General features: G+C 43.0%; 2 protein-coding genes across 2 annotated transcripts; one reads left to right on the top strand and one right to left on the bottom strand.

Moving 5' to 3' along the window:
- Positions 1-720: 720 nt before the first annotated feature.
- On the top strand, positions 721-14,986 carry LRIF1 (ligand dependent nuclear receptor interacting factor 1). The gene is made up of 3 exons (XM_085210148.1): positions 721-1,434; positions 9,291-9,569; positions 10,570-14,986. Exons 1-3 carry the CDS (start codon positions 721-723, stop codon positions 11,032-11,034), a joined length of 1,458 nt encoding a protein of 485 aa, XP_085066274.1. The 3' UTR covers positions 11,035-14,986.
- On the bottom strand, positions 14,631-20,612 carry DRAM2 (DNA damage regulated autophagy modulator 2). The gene is made up of 7 exons (XM_003212850.5): positions 20,469-20,612; positions 20,135-20,202; positions 19,266-19,405; positions 17,704-17,881; positions 15,878-15,960; positions 15,561-15,653; positions 14,631-15,154 (listed from the first exon to the last, which is right to left on the bottom strand). Exons 1-7 carry the CDS (start codon positions 20,597-20,599, stop codon positions 15,047-15,049), a joined length of 801 nt encoding a protein of 266 aa, XP_003212898.1. The 5' UTR covers positions 20,600-20,612; the 3' UTR covers positions 14,631-15,046.
- Between the last annotated feature and the right edge of the window lie 1,807 nt (positions 20,613-22,419).

The raw sequence follows: 22,419 nt of genomic DNA, 5'->3' as shown, positions 1-22,419 counted from the left end.
GGGCAATGCAGCAATGCAGAGCTGAGTATTACATTGTGTTTTTAAGGCACAGTCATCAATGATTCTATGATTCCATGATCTCCTTCATGCTCTAAAGAAGACAGCTTTTGCTGTTTCAGTATCACAGTTCAGTCTAACATTGCTGTGCAAGCAAAGACTTTGGGTGCTCGCTGGTCATGGGTGTGCATGAGGATGGAGTGGCATTGTTTCATTGTTTCCCAGGAGGAGAGACTGCAGCTGTGGAGGTTCGAAGAATCTTCGGGACTCCTTTTGTTGCAAAGCAGCTGCAAGGTTTGGTCTTTGGTTGGAAGAATTGAGATTTGTGTCTGCAAATAAGCTATGTAGGAGCAACACTTGAGCAGGAAACTGCAAGAGCAGTGGAGCTGGAAGACATTTGTTTCTTGGTGACAAAGCAGAGATGAAGTTCCCTCATTCCCCATAAGCTCAACTGGCATCCTCTGGCAGTGAAAGCTCCGCAGTAAATATTGCTTGGAAATGGCGATCCTACTGTGGTAAGAACTTCAACTTTGAATGGACAATGAAATTTTTGAGCCTATTTGGGCCACTTTTGTCAGAGTAGGAAATCATGGGTGAGAGCAACCTGCCAACACAGGTGGAAGAATGGAGCTCTGCCGAGCTGCTCCTCCTAGCACAGCACAGAGCCCATCGTGTGCTCTGCATTTCACGTCACTGTGACAATCTGCAGTCAGACAAAGCAAAATGTCACCGGGTTACTCTTCAATAAAGTTTTCCTCTTGTGACAGACAGAGGCACCGCGAATCTTGGAGGCTGCACGAATGGATTCGGCGCGAGGTTCTGCCTCTCGCTCTGCGCGGGGAACAGAGTGGAGCTGTGCGTCCCGGGTCCGGCAGGGGGCGCTGTGATGGCACCACGTGGCCACGAGAGGGCGCCAGGAGCGACTCCTTTCCTCCCATACTTCCGGTCCCGCGAGAAGCTCTCCCTCCCCTGCGCCGCCAACCGCTTCCGGCCACCGCCGGAAGTGCCGCCGCCGCTCGCAATGCCCCTCGCGGCCGCAGGGCGGTGTCGCGTTCCATTTCCTCTCTCTCCCGAAAGTGTCCGGAACGGAAGCGGCCCCCGAGCGGCGGCTGTTGTACAGGAAGTGACGGCCCGCCGCGCCCCTCCCGCCGCGGCCGTTGTTCGCAGCCGGCTCTGCGCTCGGCCCCGCGGCTGAGGCCCGCCCCGCCATGTCCCGCCGCCCGCCGGGGGCCTCGCGGAGCCGAGAGGAGCGGTCGGGCAGCGCAGCGCAGCTGTGAGTACCGGGCCCGGGCGGCGCGGTGCGGGCCGGCCCGGCGCTCATCCCCTCCCGGCGGAGGGCGGACGGGGGCGGGCAACGACGCCGCCGCCGTCTCCGCCGCCGCGCTCCCGGGCGGCTCGGCAGGGCCCGGTACGGCCGAGCAGGGAGCCACCCGCCAGGTACGGTCCCGCCGCCCTCCTCGCGCCGTCGGAGGAGCCCGGCGCTGAGAGGGACGAGGCCGCAACGCGCGGGGCCGGGCGGCCGCCGCGGGGCGCTGGGCTGGGGAGGATCGGGGCGGGGAGGCCGGGAACGGGAGGGCCGGACGGCCGTCGAGGCTGCGTGTCCCGCCTCCGGCCGCTGGGCGCCTCGATGGGGCGACGTGCGGGAAGGAGGCGCGCGGTCGGGCCCGCCGGCTCCCAGCTGCACTGCGGCTTCGCGCCCGGCTGCTGTCGTTGCGGGGCCGCTTCGTTGCGCTCTGGGCTTTCTGCTGTTCGGGGCTGGCGGCGAGCAGCGCGGCTGGGCTGACCGTGCTGGCTGCAGTGGTGGGCGCTCCATGGCGAGTGGCGCTGGGAGCCGTTGTTCTAATTGTTAATAATTGTTCCTGGTTGGTCTAATTATTCTTAATTGTTTTCCTACTGTCTGGGCTGTTCTGGGGCGGGAGGAAGTATTTTTGTACAGAGCTGTGAACCAGCACGGAATGTTTTTCCTGCCATTGCTGAAAGTTGCTGAATTATGGAAAAATATGAAGCTGTTGGGAAGGGTTTTCACCAAAGTTCTGGGCGGGATTTCTGGCTTCGCACAGAAAATCAGAATTGCTTTCTAGACTTTGTTCAGTGATAACAACAAAATTTAATTATGATACTCAGATAACGCCTGGACAGGACACGGCTGTATGAAGGGAATATGAACTGCAGTCAGTTTGCTTTAATTTGTTCCTGGGCTTATGCCTGCCATTTATGCTCAACCTTGTTTGGCCACTTGCAGGATTTGATCGTGCCCATTGACATAAATGAAGTTGGTTTTCTGAGGTTTGAAGAACTTGTGGTCTCTGATTGGTTTATTCATAGCTAAGAGGAGGAAGTTGTTTCTAAAGTGTTACCTGGGAGGATGGGCAGCTGGAAAAGCAGCTCACCAGAAAGAAAAGACTTCAATATAAAGATATTGCTTTGGTTGATTGTATGAGTAAAGAAAACGGGAATCATTCCAACAGAGGAAAATACAGGATCTACTTTTTGTTTTTCTAGCTTGATATGAAAGTAGTGCTTATATATATATGTTAAAAATATCGTTCCTTCCTGTTTTCTTCTCTTATCTCTGCTTTCCTGGTTGCTTAATGCTCAATTCCTGTAGTTGACGAGGAAGCTTTTGGTATTGCCACACATGCTGTCTTTGGAGCAAAATACTGACAGTTTTTGCTGAAGAAAATGTCACTTTGGTGTCACTTACCTCTGTGATTGTCACAGGTTTTTATTTTCTTTTGTATATAGAATAAAGCTTTCCTTTAGATATAGAAAGAATTCAACTGAATGTGGTGGTTTCTTTGGTGATGTTAGAGAAGATTTACCGCTGTTTGTACTTCCAAAAGTTTATTGTCTTCAAGTTTTCTTCAAGGATCTGCCTTAATATTCAGTGTCATGCATGTGAAAGTGCCACTGAAGTATCATGGCATGCAACAACGGAGGTATTTCGTTGTGACAATGTGTGACATTTGAGAAGGTTTATATTTATGGGATAGGGAAGCAGAGGAGCATGAAGAGGAGAAGGAAATTCTACCTGAATTATGGGAAAAAAATTCCCATGAACAATTGAGAATGCTTCCCATGTTAAGTTAAGAAAATAAATGAGCCACTTATTGAACGAAATGAATCTGGCATCTTAAAAGGAAGCTGGGAGAAAGATTTTTCTCTGAGCTCAAGGAAATCTTAACACAAATTCTTTTAAGAATAAAGTACTTGTAGAGAGACAAGTAGTTTCTGGATCTCCTCTTCATTACTAAACTATGTCTAAAATGTTGGAAATTCTTTATTTTATTTTGGTAATATATGAAACATCAGTCTTGGTTATTAATTGGTATTGCTTGAAAGAGTCCTTGGTGATGTGAGAGATCTACCATGAAGCATTTTCAACTTGCATCCAAAATAGCAGAAATGTCTAAAATTGCTGACAGTGACATCTTTCCTTCATATCTGCAGATGTTTGAGTAAATGTGAGTAAGGCTTCTCAATATCTCATCTGAGCGTTTCCTTCCCTTCTTGTCTATCTTTTAGCTTTTTGTAATTCTGCAATTCTGTAAGTACCTGTTATTTGTTTCAAGTGAAAGAATGCTGTTTGCTAGAAAATTATTGTGTGGAGTCTCTTACTTTTTGCGTTGCGTGTGAAGATAAAAAAACTGAAGTTGTCTTCTGTAAACATGGAAAGCTGAGTGTGGAGTTTAAATTGGAAACATTAGGGGAGGTTTCTTGCTAAACTTAAAGGATGCTGTTTAGAGCCTGGTCCTGAGAACAGCTGTGTAAGCCCACCAAAAGGGGATGTAGGAAGGGAGGGTTGTGAGAGGGTGGAAACGAGAGGTGTGGAGGTGAGCAATGAGAACCGGTGTCGCTGCTGGAAGTAACATTTACACAGATGCATCCTCTATCACACCTCGCTGTTTTTCTTGCTTCATCTCCGTTTGCCTGCTGCTTACCCTGCTGCTCATCAAATGTTAGAGCTGTGCCCTTGCTATGACAAGTGAAAGAACATTCCTCTCAGGAGATTTCTTCTGCCCTTGGATGCCTGCTTGCAGTGCTAGGTAGTTTGAGTGGAGGTAAGTACCTGTTTGCACAGCAAAAGTTGTAGAGGTTCAGCAGTTCTGTGTCTGTGAAACTTGCTGAAAACTCCCTTCTTAATTTTCCTTCAAAATGTTGTTACTTAAACATGGGAAAGAAGAAAGGTTGAGAATGTGGATCGTGGTTCGAAATGCTCTCCAGGAGCTCAGTGCTGAACTTCGTGGTTCTGCATCATCAGTAGAGCTGGGAGGTTTAAAAGTGCTTCAAAAAACACATTGTTTTTTTTTTTTCTTCTTCCTTGTTTAATTACATTCAAACATTCAAGTGTTTCTAGTTGTTGCTCTTCGTTTGAACAGAAATACTTATGTAAGATCACAACACTTCAGTGCTAGTTTCTATCAGCTGAACTTTCTGGTTCCAAAATATCCTATTCTGTTTTACCACTGAGTGCTCTGATAGCAGCACTCTGATAGCATCCGCTAAGAACTACGTGGCATATTGCTAGTGCTGTCATTTCCAGGATACTTTTGTTTTTAAAACAAAGAATTTCCTGACCGCTGCACCAATAAATTACTTCAGTCTCTTCTTTTTCCACACGGTGTGCCTAGAAATGAAATTGGACATAATTGTCCAGTACTTTGATTAATGCTAACTGTAACGTTACAGCAAAGAAAACTTTGCATGTCATGTCTAAAGCCTTTAGACAGACAGTAGCATAGACTTTCATATTGGCCATCAGGGGAAATGCGATCTCTGACTGCCAGGAGCTGATCTAATCAGGGAGTCAAGAGCACCCTTCCGGTTTCTCACTTGGGAAAGGACCATGTTTGAGCAGATGCAACGGTTTCATGCGTGGATGTTCTCTTCTAATGGCTGTATTCGAAGCTGACTTGGAAGGCCCAGCTGTATTATTTTGCTGCCAGAAAAAAAGTGCCAGTGGTTGAAAAGCTACTTGACAGCAAACAGAACGCAGTACTGTTGTCATCTGGACTGAATTTGGGAAATAAGCTCATGTTTTCAGTTAATTTATTGATGTAGAAAGTCAGTAGGACAGAACTAGAATATTTTTGGTGACTGACGTTCGAGTTGGCCGCTTTGCCTTTTTATCCTGGTTCTGATGTCAAGCCATGAAGCCTACTTGCTGTTCGTTGGATCTTTTCTACTCTAGCGAGAGAGACTGTTCTGTTCCTGTTGGCATCAGCCTGCCGTGTCCTGTTGGCAGTGCTTTGGGCAGTAGGTTGTTACAGTGAGAGTCCAGGAGTTCTCTGGGGAAGATTCGTGCATTCAGGCAAACTCACGTGGAGTGGGAGTGTCTCTCTGTCTTGCAATGGATTTGAAAGTCTTATGTCATTCCCCTCTTGGCATTTGAAGCAGTCACAGCTTTCAAATTGATGAGGTTCTGTCTGTCTGCTGTTTTGACTTTTTGTCTTCACATCTGCATTTTCAGATTTCAGTGGTTCTGGTTCTCTGTATTCCTTCTAGTTCTTGAAGCCCTTTTCTTCTTAGACTTCTGTTTCTACAAATCATACAGAACTTCCATGTGTTCCTTGATTACATCTGTTTTCTTTAATTTCTTTGAAGATGACTGACCTTGTAGCACGTATCTGTCTGGAGAATGAATGAGCAGGTGAGCTGGAGGCAAAAGAGTTGGACACCATGCATCTTATTTCACAAAGTGAATGTATTTTGCATCTTATTTTATTTTTTCCACTAGTGTGTCTAAAGTAATTTCTGCTTCCATCTTGTCAAGTGATTAATCTGCCTGTATTTTCCTAAGCTTTCTTGAAATTCGTACTTCTTGTTGCTAAGTAGGAGTGTTAATACAGCAAGGAGCAAAAATACAGCTTTTCTGTTAAAGCTGGAGATAGCTTTTTTTTTTTTCATTGTAGAAGGAAAAGCCCAGTGAGCAGAAGAGAAGGATAATTTAAGATGTTTCCTTGGGTTTTTAAACTCATTGTTATCTGAGAAGGACATTCTTTCTTGCTTCTTTGTGGTGTAATTGTTGGATTTGATGTTTAGTCTGTAGTATTCTGAAACGCTAAACCAAAATGTATAGTATGATCAGCATGATTTTTGCCTCTGTGGTTGCTGAAACTCAGATCTGGAGTTTTTTGATAGTTAGTCTGTTTCTAAGGCATAACAGCACTGGGTGTACAATTCACTGATGGACATTAATTAAAATATCTGTGCTGTGTTCACTTATACTTTCTTTCTTTTTTTTCTTTCTTGTCTCCTTTCTTTGTTTTGTTAAGCATTGCAGGCTGTATGTACCGAGTAGTTCAGACGACGGGACCAGATGGAAAAAACCTTCTGAAATTACTCCCAATTTCTAAATCTTCTGGAAACTCTGTGCCAATAGTTCAGTCTTCAGCCATGTCAAATAATCCTAAAGTGAATGTTTCTAGTCCAGTTCATCTTGCTTTTAAGACACAGCTTGCCAGTACTGCTGCATCTTCATCTGTTAAGATACCTGTTTTTCAGTCTCCTAATTCTGGAAAGATTATCCTTGCAAGGACGTTAGACAAACAGGGAGGTGTTAGAGCAGGTTCTGATAAAGAAAGCTTAACGACAGAATCAGCTGCTGACATTCAGAGTAGTTGTGTTTCAGTTGATAGACGGTCTTTGCAGAATGCTGCCGTAACGAGTTCATCTGAGCAGAGTCACACTGCACACATGTCGGGAAACACAAAAGACAATCCCATTTCTGTGAAGCCTCCAGTACTGCCCTCTGGCCACCACCTCCAGATACCAGCGGATGCAGAAGTGAAATCTGTCCCAGCTTCTTTTTTACCGGCTTCAATCCAGCAAAAAATACTTGCCGCTGCAGCAACAAATGTGTCTGATGGAGCTGATAGTAAAAAAATGCCAATGGTGATTTATGTGTCACCTGTGAACGCAGTGAAAACAGTACTTCCCAAGCGTTTGCAAGCTGATGACCCCAAACCCGCCCCAGATGTTTCAAAAACATTGCTAATGACAGCTCCACAAAGGGCACATAGCTCTTCTGCTGAGACAGGAACGTCTGATGGTCAGCAGTGCCAGCACACACCAATGAAATGGATTGTGCGAGAAAGTCCGCAGTTGCCAGCGCCTTGCCTTATTCCTGTGAAGTCATCAAATAACGTGGCTTCCAAGATCTTGAAAACTTTGTCAGATACGAAGAATGTAGAAATTAACTCTGCAAATATTTTGTCACACTGTTCTACTGGTTCTGGTGTAAGCAAAACAAAAATCACATCCATTAAAGATAATGCTCTGGTCATGTGCAATGGGAAAGTCTATTTATTGACCAGGAGAGGCTCTGATGTTCTATCAGCCCAAGCTGACGTGCAGGCATCTTCCTCTTATGGTGCTTCACTTAAAAAGGGAACGTCCAAGCTAATTGATTCAACTGAAGTCACGAAAATAAGCAATAAAGTGGTGAATCTGGTATTGTCTAAAAGCAAAGGAATGCCGTTACCTCAGAAAGATCCTAAAGTGTGTACAAACTCTAAAGTTTCTTCACCTGGAAGTTTAAGAAATAACTTAAAGTCTGTACCTGCAGCTCTGGTGATACCAAGTGTTGAGGAGCAGAGTTCCACTGTAAACCAGGGAAAGAGTTTGCCTTTCATGGAGAGCATCTCAAGTGGAATGACCCCAGTTATGGCATTAGGGATGCAGGAAAATGCGTGCCAAGATGGCAAGGAAATGATTCATTCCCCCAAAGCAGCAAGTGCTGTTTTACCTCAGTCTGAACATGAGCGTGCTTTCAGTGAAGACTGGCAAAAGGTAACTCCAATAAACGTGACAATCTCAGTCTCTGCTTGTTATATGCTCCTGGGTCTGATTAAGTGAAATGGCTTTTTCATAAATTGACGGACAGTTCTTAGCTGGTAACCTGTCACCAGAAATGCTGGTTTAAAATGTGATTTTTTATTTATTTATTTATTTTTTAGTTCAAAAGCTGAAAAGGTTATTTTTTTTTTCCAGTAAAATTGCTCTGTGCAAATGCGAAAAGGCATAAAGGAAAAAAAAAAAAGGCAGGGAGAAGATGTCTTTTTATTTCTTCACAAGATTAGTTGTAGCACATGAGAATATGAGTAAGCTGTTCAGACTTTAAGCTCTGGTTGCTCTCTGCTTTTTAGCATTGCTGCCACATGCTGTAGGCATGGGGTGAAGTAGGGAAACTTGGAATGATGTGAAAGGAAGACAGGGCGGGCAAGCAGAGGTTTTCATTCTGAGACAAACTGACAAACTGATGTTCCTCCTCCAATTTCTGCTAGCTGATAGAGCCAAAGGCAAGAGCTACATTTCCTTTCTTTCGTGCTGTGATGCAGTGGGATTCTTTGTCTTGTGGCTTGATACCAGGCAGGTGAAGCTCAAGATCTTCAGTGGCAATAGTGCTGTCCCCCTTTTGACTGCCTATGTATTCTTCTAAAATCATAGCGTAAGAAATATCTCAAAGGCTATAGCTGCAAATTCCGCAAACTCTGTACCTATGAAGGATTGCAAGTCAAGATTCCAATTGCTTGTGAAGACAGAAGGAGTTTGCCTCCAGGTGAAGAATCGGAAGCAAGTATATACTTCTGTTGACCAGGCCAAAGAGAAATGTCAGATAAGTGTGTGTATGCACACTTCAGGCATTTGTTCATTGCAATAGACTCTAGGATCTCTTCGTCACTCCCAAAAAATTGATCAGGTAGACTTTTTTCTGTGAGGGCTTTATGATGCCGAGTGGTAGCGGTTGACTTAATATCTGTGAAAAATAGCATTTTAGTTGTTGGCTTTTGGTCCTTAACTTTGCAAGCCTATGGGTGCCAGATGTAATGATGTGAGCTTGATCTTGCATATTAAAAAAGCCAGTTCAGGTTACAGTGAAGATTAGATATGAGAGGTGGTTAGTAGTGCTTCGTTGGTATTATCAACCACAGTGCAAATAAGAAGTGTTTTCATCAGTCCGAAGGTGATGACATATAGAACACTGATCTTTTGTTATTTGCCTTTGATACTTATGGCCTTTAGGATAGGTGATGCCCCTGTTGCTTCTTTTAACTCTGTAGTTTACTAGTTGGACTTTGCATTTACTGGATATTGTACAGTGCACCTGGTGTTTTAAGTAACTAGTAAGAATGTTAGACCTATGATAATTTGCCTGTAATTCCTCAAAATTGGCTTACATGTCTTAAATGCGACTCGTGGAAAAGAACAAGTTGTCATTAGGGCTTTTAGTAAACTAAGGCTTTTACATACGTGGAGAGATTCATGGTTCTCTTACTGTTTCTGTATTGCAGGTCCAGCGTAAAAAGATGTATTCACTAGGAAAAGTTAATCAAATAAAAGACCAAGAGAAGCCACATTGGAAACAGTATTTCCAATTAAGGACAAAATTTGGTCTCTATAAGGAGGAGAGAGTCTACCTTAAGAGAATACCATTAACAACCTACCGTGAGAAACCAGATGAGAGGGTGAGCTCCAGTAACAGCTTGGAAAGGAAAAATGATTCTTGCCCTTCCTCCTCATTAGATGTGACAATAACAGACCAACATCGGAAATGTATTAAAGAGGAAAAGGTACCTTGACTTTTTTCGGTGCTAAAATATTGTACTGCAGCACAGTCAGAAGGCAGTGTAAGTGTAGTCAGTACATAGATTGTGCTTTTTGCCTGGGCCGTCTCACCTCTGGATTTGTCAGGGGAAGTTGATAATTGTTAGATCACTGTGGGAGCTGATCATTGGACTTGTTTCTGTACTGCTGCAGAGCTGAGTGATTTCAGTATGACTTGAATACTCTTTTTTTTTTTTTTCTTTTTTTCTTTCTTATCCTCTTTACTGAGTTCAGCTGGAAGAAACCTGAAGAGCAAATGCTTTGATGATGCTGACCCTCTAGTTATGAGTGAACAGTGAAAAGGACAGCATTTATGGGAGTAGGAGCTATACCTCTGTGATCCTGATTCGTATTTAGCCTTCTACAAACAATTAGGCATATTCTGTAGTGCAGTGGATATATGCAGAGAATCAGGAATTTTCCTGGGCAGCTTTATCTGTGTATTCCAAATCAGGCAAGTGCTGTTATTTCAAGGCACTTCAGACATTCACATAGCTAGATGTGTCTCACTTCACAGAAGAGCTATCCACTTTGTCACAGTCAGTGCTGTTTAAAGAAATTTGCTCATGTACTTGTGAGATGTTCAGTTGCAGTGTTTTTATAAACTTAGTCCTTTGTCATTGGATAGGAACATTCTGTAGTGCTTCTGGAAAGCTTCCTTTATTGTAGAGCCTTGCATTTTAATGCATGAAAGTGATTTTTATCCATAGAAAGTGGTTCTGTTCAGCCATAGTGTTCTACATTTTCTTTTGTATGGTTGTACTCTATCCAGTCAAAAGCCTTTTCATGTTTTGATAACTGTATGTGGAGAACCCTATGTTGAGCAGATCTACTGCCTAGTAAAGTGATTCTAAGAAACAAACAATAAGTAACTCCTGCAATACACGCCCAGTAACTGTGATCATGTCATGTCAAATGGTCCTTAGTCTAACAGAAGTGTCTTTTGTGTGTTTCTTGATCTTACAGGTTATTTTGGGTCTAGAAGAGGGTTTATCTAAGAAAAGAAAAACAAAATCTTCACTGCCAGACAGTGGAAAGAGAAGGAGAACATCAGTCAAGTCAGCCACAAGTTCAGGTACAGAAGACAGTGGCCCAAGTTCTATCACACTAAACAGAAGTGTTTCTCCTCCGCCTGCCTTATTGCAGCAAAGTATTTCCACAGACTTTATATCCTCAGCAGGCGCTGAGCAGGAGCCGTGCTCCCAAAATAGCGATGTTACAGACTCAGATATTCCAGTGTTAGTGTCCTCTGAAGACCACGCTTCACTTTTTGAAGGCTCATTCAGAGATGATGCTTTCCCTTTGACTCCACCAGACTTGGATGAAACGATCCGGGACGAGAAGATTAAACGACTCAAACAGCTCTTGAGAGAGCGGGAAGCAGCACTTGAAGAAATGCGTAAAAAAAATGCAGCAAATCTGAAATACTGAAGGTGGTGGTGGTCTGAACCATATTCATCTTCATCTCAGTGACTTGAAGAAGAAATTTTGCGTTTGAATGAAGATGAATATTTCTGGAACACAGAGGACCTTAAGGAAATTTACTATGTGTATTTATAAAAAATAATTTTCCTATTAAAGACTAGAAATAAAAGACTTGGACCACCAGATTGTGCTTCTGGGACATGTATGTGTATCAGAATACAGAAGAGAGTGTTTTTACTATTTTTAGCATATCCTCTGTATTTTGCATTAAAGGGGTTTCTCTATTAGTCTTAGAAAATAAACTTCCCCAATTTGGAAATTCGTAGCCCATCTATTAGAGACGGAGTGCAAATAGCACCCCCTCCTTGTAAATATATATTTTTTTGTTTTCTTAATATTTTATAATGCATGAAAACTTTTGTGAATTACGAGGAACTGTCATTTGTCATAGAAGGTCCATGGTCAGTGTTTAATAAATGCTATTTAAGAGGTTTGGGGATTAGTCTTCAGGCAGTAATGATGCTGATATCCAGTGGAACCAGTACTAACAGCTGCTGAAGTGTACCAGTAAAATTATTTAGGTACGTGTTTCCTGCAGTTATTGTTGTAAGCCTTTATAAGGCCTTTGACAGATGTGCAATGTTGAAGTTTGGTTGTAGGATTATTTGGTGGTTGGGTAGGGTGGATTGTTTGTTTTATTTGAATGAGTTAAACTGAATCATTCCTTATTTAAGCAAAAAAGATACATTTCTTTGTCTGTGAGTGGTATCTTTAATAATTCCTGATGAATGTCTCATCCGTTAACTCGATCAGTCTTTATTTGAATGTCTCCTTCGTTTGATGCTGCCTACGTTTTGCACTGTAGGAGAGAGAGAGCACTGAAGCTGTCTTTGCCATCGTGATTTTTATAGCTCTTCAGTGTGTTTCCCCAGCATGTTTTGTCATGTGGTGTTTGGAGGCCTTCTGCTCCTCTCTGTTGTCCATGTCACAGGATGAGCTAGGTTGGAAGAGACTTTGAAGATCAACACGTCCAACCATCAGCCTGAACAGGTCCCATCGCTAACCCATGTCCCTTTGTGCCACATTAAATGTTGTCACATCACTGAATTTTGTAAGGACTTCCTGCAGTTCTTTTGAAGTCTTTATTGCTGCTGCCATGAATGCACTGCTAACAGAACTCAGCGTTGCTTTTTCTTGTCTAGTTATGGCTATATTCAACATCACAGATCCCTGTGGAACTTGCTCTATAAGAGAGAGCAAGTGAGTTGCATATACTTTCTTGGTAAATACGCAAAGCACAGAGGCTAATTTATGGGAGGTGGGATTTTTGATCAGTGAATGACACCAATGAGGAAAACGTTTGTCTCAACTTGTTCCTGAAAGTATGGAAGCAGCGTAAGTTTGGCTAAGCCTGTCTTGAAGTGTTTTGTGGGAAAAGTGGGACTATTGACTACGTATTGGGTGTGGCGGGATGACATCAGCCAGCAGAGTTGCTTGCTCATTTACCTTCCCCATTGCATGAGGAGAATGCAGAAGGCAAGAAGATTTGTGGATTGAGATAAATACAGTTTAATAGGTGAAGTGAACGTTGTGCATGCAGGCAAGGCAAAATAAAGAATTTAATGTGTGCCATCAGCGGGCTGATGCTTGACCACTTGCTGGTTAAAGCAAGACCTCGGCATATATAATGGTTGCTTGGAAAGGTGCACACAGAATCAACAAACATCCATGACATTACGTGGTATGGAACATCGCTTTGGTAATTTGGGATCAGCTGTCCTGGTTCTGTTAGCTTCTAAGTTCCTGCTGGAGGGTTAGAGTGGAAAACAGAGAAAACCTGGATGCTGTTCAGCCACAGCGCTGTCATGAACCCAGAATGCTGTACCATACAGACTGCTGTGAAGAAAGCTGCCTCCATCCTAGCCAGCACAGAAAACAGAGAAGCAGCCTCTTGCCTTGTGTCTGGCGCTGTGCTCACTGGTTGCGATGCTCTTCCAACAAACGTCTTCTATCTATCCTGTCATCTGTCCATCTTTACATTCTGATGATGTACAATGAAACAGATCAAGCTCTCTTCATTTACCCTCTTAAATCCTTCAGAATTTAAGTTCTGAGATGTATCACCTTTCTTTCACAACCTCTTTTCCTCTAACAAAGTGCTTGCTTACTCCTCTGTTTTCTGTAGAGATTATGATAAAATAGTGAAAATTCAGAGAAGAATCCTTGCTGCAAGGTTTTGAAGAAACATGACCAGTCAGATTTGTTAGAAGAAAGTGAAGAAGTTGGTTCCCTGTGATTGAATAATGGAAAATGGGCAATTGAGAAAGTTGAAGCCAAGCCATCTGTGCAAGATGAGGGCATCTCTCTTGGAGAGCTCTATTGGAAGCTGAGAGGATCTCTGAGAGCGAAGACAAATCTCTTGGTGTGCCAATATGGGAAAGCTGTGCCAACAATAGCAGCAAAGTGACTTAACAGCCCAGGACTTTGCAGGTCGTTGGAACTGCTCCTCATGCAGCCATGTTGTCTGTAGAACAGATTGGGTTTTTCTGCACTGTTCGTCCCTTGAAGTCTATGATCTACTGAGTGTTTATTTGTGAAGTGGAAGCTAGAATATTGGGAGCACTGACAGTGCCATGACCACTGCCCTGAGGAGCCAGCTCCATACTTGACCACCATCTCGTGAAGAACCTTTTTGTGATGTCCAAGCTGAACCTCCATGCCATTCCGTTGGGTCCTGTCAATGACCACAGAAGGCATTGTGCCTGATGTGTTAAGTACACAACAATATGAAAGTCATGGATTTAGGCTATGAGTTAAAACTCACTTTCAAGCAAGCGTTCATGAAGAGACAGTGGGAGTCTTCTAGGAATTGGTGGGATGAAAGAACAAAAGTGGCAGTGAGTACTGGACACAGCAGGTTGGGAGGCAAAGACAATACTGGGCCAGCTGATATCAACCTAATGCGGTGGCTCAGAGTGTGTGGACAGAAGAACAATCCCTGCACAAAGGTGTTACTGTTCCACTAGAGGTCAGCCCACCAAGGCACCAGCACTTCTGTATGAGAACACAAGGCTGTCTGAGTTGCGTAGTGTGAGAGGCTGCCTGGAAGCTGTGCCACCTGGAGGGCAGCAGCCAGCTGCTGCAGACTGCTTTCATCAGGTGTGTGCACATTCACCTTTCAAGCTGTTTTGGATCACACGAAAGTGACCCTGGGTTCCCTGCAATATGTGAAGTGGACAAGCGGCTGATTTATGATGGCAAGGTTGGCAGCGGAAGATGATGTGGAGAAAGAATTTGCAAAGTCCTCAGCTCCCTGCACAGATGGACGTGGCAGGAATAGAGCAGTGGTGGTGCAGTTTGAAGAGCACTCTGGCAGGTGGAAGGGGAGAAGATGCTGCTCTAGAAACAAGGCACAAAGTGCAGGAAGTTACTGCTGGAACATCTGAAGGTCCACCTGGCTCATTACCACAGAGACCAATGTGGGGAAGGAAATCAGAATGGAGACTGAGTGTGGACGCTTAGAAAAGCACACGAGCATCAAGATCACATACAGGACTCCATTGGTACTTTTTCAGCTACCATAGTTCCTGATGTTTAATACGTTTTGGTTTTTTTTTTTTTTGCCTCTCTGGCAGCAGAGGCCAGCTCCAGTGGGAGAGCTGGTGGGATGGAAGCATTCCATGCATCCCAAAGTGCTTGGCATGGGGAACACTGCAGAGAACAGGCTGAAGAAGGTGAGTTCTATGCTGCTTCTCTGTCGGGAAGTGATGACACACGTGTTTTTTAATAACCTTCATTTAATTTTTTCATGACATTAGCATGTGTAGAAATGTTACAGGCTTGTGTTCAATACTGATAACGTTGCATTGCTGTGTGGATTAATAGCAGAGCCCTTTGTGTCAAGTAGCATACAATCACTTCATTTTTCTTTTATATATAAAATAAATGCTTAGAAGTATGAACTGTTATTGCCATTACATTCCTGAGTTGTGCAGAGAACTTGTTCTCTTTGCCTTCATTAGATGCTCCCTGCTATCAGCAGCCTCTGTTCATCAGTCGCAAAGCTCTGTGGTGTGTTATAAAGGGTTTGTCCATGCAAGCTAACAACTGCACGCAGGGAAATTTTCTGTGGAGGAAAAAAAGGAGAGAAACCACAACTTAGCAGGCTCATCACTTGTTCAGCAGGGACAGTTGGATGAAAGACCAAAACACAGATCAGCTCCTGAACTATTAACCCAATCCTGTGTTGTCCTCCTGGACTGACTCCATAATTCGCCTACAGCAAACCTCCCGTGACTGCGGCAGATCATGCAAGTGAAGCTGGTTGGAGCTAGACTGATGCTGCTAACACAGCAGGAGCGTACCCTACTGAGGAAGAAAGGACCGTTCAGTGCTGTTCACACCACAGGTGTTCCAGCCTTGATGACTGATACACGCTGTCAAACTTAGAAGCTTGAAGAGACCACCTTGCATTGTGTCAGGCTATTGGAAGTCTACAGAAACAGAGCACATAACATTAACATTGATTTTACCTGAAAATCACGAATATAGGTGAGGAAAAAGCTGAGGAAGGAGAATGCTAATGACCACTCGGAGGCAGTACTGACAATGTGAGCTGTGTAGCCCTGTGTAACAGGGAGAGAGAAGGGGAGAAAATAAAATCAGTATGAGAAAGTCTTAGTGACCCTGTAATTACACAAACTTGGCTTGAACACATGACGCCCTGCATCTACAACTACTTTGTTCAGAAAGCAAAATCTCTTAGGATATCTGGAGTCTCTAAAAATGAAGTGCGGAACTCAGTAGAAGAGTCTGTTAAAACACCTGTTGTTTTTCTTTTTTTACTCACTTTTTCCTGGGGGTCCCAGTGCAACTTTTGCACAAGATCTGTTCCATACAGCCCACTGTATAAGACAACTGAGGAAACAAACACTGTGGAAATATGTTAAGGAGGATTCAAGACAAGGAAGGAGCAACTTGGAAATTCCAGCCTAGGCACTGGGGTGCTTCAAATGGAGTCTGTAAGGAGACCTGTGTCTTCTCTTGTTCTCTACCAGGTCTCCTCAGCATAATGAATGGTAACGGAGATGTGAACAGTTCCACATCGTTCCGTTTGACTTGTAGGTTGTTCCAACATGAAAAGCTTGATTCTAAGGTGCATCAGTCATCTTTGCTCTTTGTATACTGCACCTTGTTGTACCTCCTTGATCAACTTTAACGTCTGTGTGGAAACAGGCTGTGATGGATGTGAACCATGCTTATCACTTCCAGTGTTAGGTTTTTTTTTGAGTTATCCAGCAGTGGATAAGCAGTTCTAGGTTTCCTTCTGCCTTCCACTACCAGAAACAACCACTTCTCCCATGGCCAGGGACTTCTTCCTGTTACCACTTCTCCCTTATTACATGATGAACTGTTAATTTAGGAAATACTCAAACAATTTCCCTTTGATTCCCCTTCCACATATATATGTATGCATATATCATTATTTCTACGTTCCCCTCTAATTTTGGTTAGACCATACTGGTTTACAGACCTCTATAGATCTTATGGGTTTTTTTTTTTGGCATCTGTACAAGGCTCTTAACTGGAATCAGTTCACGTTGTTCCCTTTCAGTCTGCTCCAATTGTATTTGGCTCTTAACTGTTTGGAGCTGAAAATCTCATTCTTCTCTAGCACAAAAAAATCTCACAGCTGACTTCTTTGCTGTGTCAAGCCTTCTCCTCCTCGCTTCGTTACCGATAACCAGCCTGACCCAAATTATATTGTTTCGCAGTAGCAGGAATGGGAGCTTGGTGATCAGTGAGTTTATGGTTTAATGTTGGTTTTGGCTGCCAGCCTAGGAATAAATAAAATCAGCAGGGATTAAATAGGTGGCCTCGATTCAACTGCAGCAGGAACAGCATTTAGGCAATGATTTCTGGACTCATGTCTTTGGAATGTAAATTCTAATGCTTTAGATTGTAATCCTGTTTGACGCAACTGAGTCACGATTTTCAAAACACAGTGTTTAGGAGTGAACATAGGAACTGCTGTGGTTCAGTTTCCTAATTGTCAGATAACTCTGGATAGGAGAAATGCTCTGTTTCTGCATGAGTTTGCCTAGATTTCTATGTCTGCTTCCAGAACTTGGAACTCAAAGGGAATGATGAGTTCCAGAGCCAAAGGAAGGCTGTTGGGAAAGTCTGCCAGAAACTTCTTGCATTTTGACCTCTAGGATGGGCAAGGGAGGAGATCACGGGTCAGATATCTCTTCTGAATCAACCTTGGCAATGCATTCCACAGCTGCTTCTGTGATAAGTGCCAGAACTTTCAGACCTGCTCAGGGATCCAGCTGTATCAGCGCACTGTGCTGCACACAGTGGGTTGGGTTGGGTTAGCAGTATTTTCTTTCATGCTACATTTTCTACTTCTCCATTCTAGTAGTACCCAATCATAGAACTGCAACATTTTGTTAGCCTGTGACCTGCTAGCAGGCTTACCCTGATGGTGCCCTTTCTTCCTGAAGTTACCAAGCTGTAAAACTGGATAGAAAAGCCATGATACAAGTTGTAAACCTAAGGATGGTAGACCTTCTGTAGCACGGATTGTCCTGTCTGCAGGTTAAACTAACATAGCTGCAAATACAATTGTGGAAGCTGCTCTGTTCATGGGGGCACATTGCAGTGAAAGGATACTGCTTGCAATGCTTGAGCCACACCAGAGCAGCACGGTCAGTCGGATCAAAAAGATGTCTTTGCTGTGAACTTCTGGCTGCATCAAGTAGGAGAGGATGGTCTGAACCAGCATGTAAATGGCCCCCACTCCAAATGTCAGGCAGGCTCCGACCACGTGGATGTAGTACAGAATACATTTCTATGGAGAGAAAGAACAGTTTGTACAGAACTCGGTTTAATTTTCAACTCGGGGAATATTTTCCTTCTGTAACCTGCTGGTGCTCCACGCGCACAGTTATCCTCTCATGTCCCAAACAAAAGAGTTCTGGAATGTGCCAGCACTTCAGAGATTTTCTCGGAAGCCCACAGAGTTAGCTGGGAGCCAACGCCTGGCAGCCCTCTGTATTGCTGCTCTGGGGATGTTCTTGCAGCTAATTTACAGTTCAGCTGTATGTCAATTACAGGAATTCATCAACGCTGCCTTCGTTATCATGCTGAACAGTAATACGGAAACTGAATGGAGGAATCCTTGCAGTTGGGAAGGTAACAAGAATGACAGCAGACTGCCTGCTGAATACTTCCAGCCAGGGAATCTCTGTGTCTATGAAGGATAATGCAACAGAAGACAAACATGACATGCAATTCTAGTCCCCCAAATGAGGTTAAAATCAATGAGCTTTAGCACTTCTCTGAACTACTGCAGTTTGAACAAGCCTCGTTTATCCTTTCCTCCTATCCCTGACTGAGCAAAGTGCCCCAAAAAAATGAAAGGCCAAGACAAAATGTCTTGTCAATTTGCACTGTGCTGGCAGCCTCTCTGTAGCCCATACATGCGGGTAACATTTTATGCCTTAAATTATGAAGTCTGAGTATCTGTTACGATCAGGAATTGGGGTCATGCTTTCCTCACAATCGCTATGTGCTCCTTACTAGAGAGCACAAATGAAATCTAAGTGCTGAATTCACAGCAGAGCAACACTGAGTGTACAGCTTGAGTTCTAAAAAGCTCATTAAGGCTTCCAAAAAATCCATGTCAAACCAAAATCAGCCTGCTGAGTTTTCTAAGACAGACTGCTGAAGCAAGACAGAGCTGTGCTATGGGAAATGAGAGAAAGGTGGAACTTCTCAAGAGCTACTTTTCCCTGGCCCTAATCCAGCAGGAGAGCAGTGAATCACTGCAACCTCTAGTGGCCAAAGGCGCTGCTACAGTCCCCTACAGATTCCTCTGTATCAAAATACTGTACAGCTGTGGTCTTATCATCTGGAGACATGGCTTTCACATCTCCTATAAGGACGTGCAAGAAGAGTCTGCTTCCTGCAGAAAGAGAACTTCTCTTTCTTTTTTAATGGTTTGGAATTTTGTGACTTGCCGATTACAAACGCCAGTGGATAAAGAAAATAAGAAATATGTAAGAAACTCCAAATTCAAACTTACTTTTAACAGCTTTCTGTAGAGAATTTGATTAGAAAAAAAAAAAAAAAAACGGGTTTTTCCCTCAAAAGTTTGCTTTTAATTTCCCCCCTCCCCCCATCCCATCTTATCAGTTACCACAGTAAACAAACACCCAACTCTGGACACAAACCTGGAAATTTGCAATGATGCAAAGTCCAAAGCAGCTCATCAGTCCCAGCATAAGGCCAATCTTATTAAGCTTGATGATCCTGGATTTGTCTGGATTCAAAGCATAGACTTGTTTGTAACGGACATACATGGTGGCCATACCTAAGAATGAAGAACCCAAATGCAGTAAACTGTTTTTTCCTTTTTTTAACTGAGAATGTGCTGAGTGATGGGGGCATCTGTTTGAAGTACAAAAACTGCCTTAGGAAATGTGGGAATGTGGAAGTCAAAGCTGACATAACTGACCTACTAAGGTTTTCTGGTCTCTTTCACTTGAAAAAGTACATTGTTTTTTCTCTCTGTAACCAAAGCACAAATAAGATGACTTTCTTAGTTTTGCATTGATATTCCTCTTACCACTATTTCCTTTCTTTCTCTCTCTCTTTCTCTTTCTCTCTCTCTCTCTCTCTCTTTTTCTTTCTTTCTTTCTTTCTTTCTCTTTCTTTCTTTCTTTCTTTCTTTCTTTCTTTCTTTCTTTCTTTCTTTCTTTCTTTCTTTCTTTCTTTCTTTCTTTCTTTCTTTCTTTCTTCTTCTTTTCTTTCTTTCTTTCTTTCTTTCTTTCTTTCTTTCTTTCTTTCTTTCTTTCTTTCTTTCTTTCTTTCTTTCTTTCTTCCATTCTATTCCATTCTTTCTCATGTATTTTTAGCCTTCTGGAATCTGCAGTTGGTAAGTAACATCCCTCTAAGTCACTTAACAGAAATAAGTTAATTACCTGAAATTTAGCTTTGATGAGAATTACGAACTGTTTAATGATCTTAATAAGTAAACAGTTTAAAACTGTGTGATCCCAGAACCATGTGCAGCTTGCCAGGGACACCTTTCTCTACTCACCCAGGAAAGATGAAACATTTAACATGATCCCAAATAAGCATCTCTCAGGAGGTACTGTCCCTGTATCACTGGAAGAAAGAAATGAATACTAAAAATACTTGCAACTCAAGTTTCCTTTTCAGTCTACAAAGAAACCATAAGAAGCATGCTGTTCTTAGAATGAGGAATGAACATTTTTGGTATATTCCTTTTATCCTGATCTTTATTCAACACAAAAGGTGAATAAGGAGTATTAAAATCTGGAAAATTATAAGAGCCTGGAAATCTGAAAGACCAAAACTAGAGGCACACATGTTCTGCAGATGGAAATGTAGATTGTATTAATGTTACCAACCTGATGTAGGGCACCAGAGGATCAACATGGTGGAGGACGATTGCAGTGATGTATGAAAACACAAATGTTGCTGCTGACCAAACAACCAAAGCCACGGGCAAGAAAGAGAGGCCTTGCTGAAACCACCACATTTCAGTGCTGACTTCCAACTCTGAACGCTGTGGAGAATTGAATAGAAATGTTTACTAGCAACATTTGGCTTTTCTGAGGCAAACTGCCTATTCATATGGACTGCAGGTGCTGCCACAGATGGCTCTTCTCATCACAGAGGCTGTGCCAGGATGCATTTGTGCACACATAAGTGCATTCGGTGTTGCTCTCAGTCCTGTCCTGCAAAGCCAATGTGAGTATCTGACCTCAGGGCACAGAAGCAATCATAAATAAGCAGAAATAACATCTGGAAATGTTAACTCTGAAATTCTTAGAAGGTCACGAGAAAAGAAACCAGCGACCAGTGTCACTTTGCTGCGTGTCTTGGCATTTGTTGCTGCCAAAAGAAGGTCAGATGGATCACTGTGAATAACTGACTCTATTTTCTTCTCACCCTTGCACTGGAGAATCACAGATCACCTAGGTTGGAAAAGATCTTCAAGATCATCAAGTCATAACACTGTGTTAGAATTAACGAGGCTGTGACAGAGGACGTGTGCTGATAGTGACAATTTAACTGATAGTAGCTCCTATAGGGCCTCTCATTTCCATTAATAATCAGCTGGGCAGACATTGAGAAAACAACCTAAAATTACTTTAATATCTGCACTCATTTAGTGCCTGTCATGCTGTGTGACTCGACATCTGTTATAAGGATCACTTAAATAAGATTGCAGATACCCATGAGCATGAGCTGACTGCTACTAACCACAACCTTTGAACTCAAGAACTGATGACTATGGGTGGAAGAACAGTGCTGCAGTTTTACAGGTGGGAGGGAAAGGTCCATTTACAGTGGAGTTAAACTGCTAACTATGTATTCGCATGCTATCCAGTTCTGGACCTGTGAATGGAATATGAGACAGCGAAAAGGAGAAGAATAACAGAGAATGCAGATCCAAAGGCATCCCAGATAAAGATCTAACAGCATGTGTGGAAAGGCCAATAGCACTATGGGAATATAGAAATAAGTGCAGCACTGAGAGCTTAGGAGACATGAAATGCCTAAAAGGCAGGAGATTAGCAAAACAAAGAGAGAGAAAGAGGCAAGAAGCACAATTAATAAGTTTCACAGGAGGGAAAAGAATTTGAAAATAGAGAAGAGTGAATCTTGCGACAGAGCAGAGATGATCGCCTCCCACACATCTCAGCACTGCTGGTGTGTACATCCTGCACGCTGCTGCTATTTGCTCCCAAGCATCTCTTCCCAAGGCGTATCTTTTTGCTGACCTCCTCCACCTGTGTGTCCAGGGAAGCTCACGGAAGCCCAGCTCGGCGGATTCATCAGCTAATGCCGCATAATGAGCATTGCTCATTTGCAAGAAACTCGTCACCGCCTTGTGCTTGTGCTTCCTTGAAACCTACAGTATTAGTGGTTCAAACAAGGCACGCTCCTGGGACAGAGCAACAGCCACCCATGACTGATAGACCTTGAAAAGAATGAATTACGTCCTTATAAAACTAAAGGTTCAGCTGCTTGTAAGGAAGACATTAGGTATCGGATAACTACATCTTAAAAATAAAGTGACCACTGAAACTGCTTGCTTTCTGACCCTTATACTTTCACTTTTAAGCTGAAGATAATGTAGCATTTGTCCTCTAACATTCACTTTCATTTAAAGGCCCTAATGCAAAAGAGATCATAATGAATGTAACTTCAAAATCCCATATCTCAAATGTGTAAATTTGAAATCTGTATGAAAGAAATGTGTATTTTGCACAGCAATCTCTGTTTCCAACTTCAAAGCAACTTCAGGCAGTCAGTCTGATATCTGGATTTTGATTTGCCTTTAGCATTTAA

Source organism: Meleagris gallopavo, chromosome 28, assembly GCF_905368555.1.
Source record: "Meleagris gallopavo chromosome 28, MGAL_WU_HG_1.1, whole genome shotgun sequence".
NCBI classification, from domain to species: domain Eukaryota; kingdom Metazoa; phylum Chordata; class Aves; order Galliformes; family Phasianidae; genus Meleagris; species Meleagris gallopavo.
This window is presented reverse-complemented; position numbering and strand designations above follow the sequence as displayed.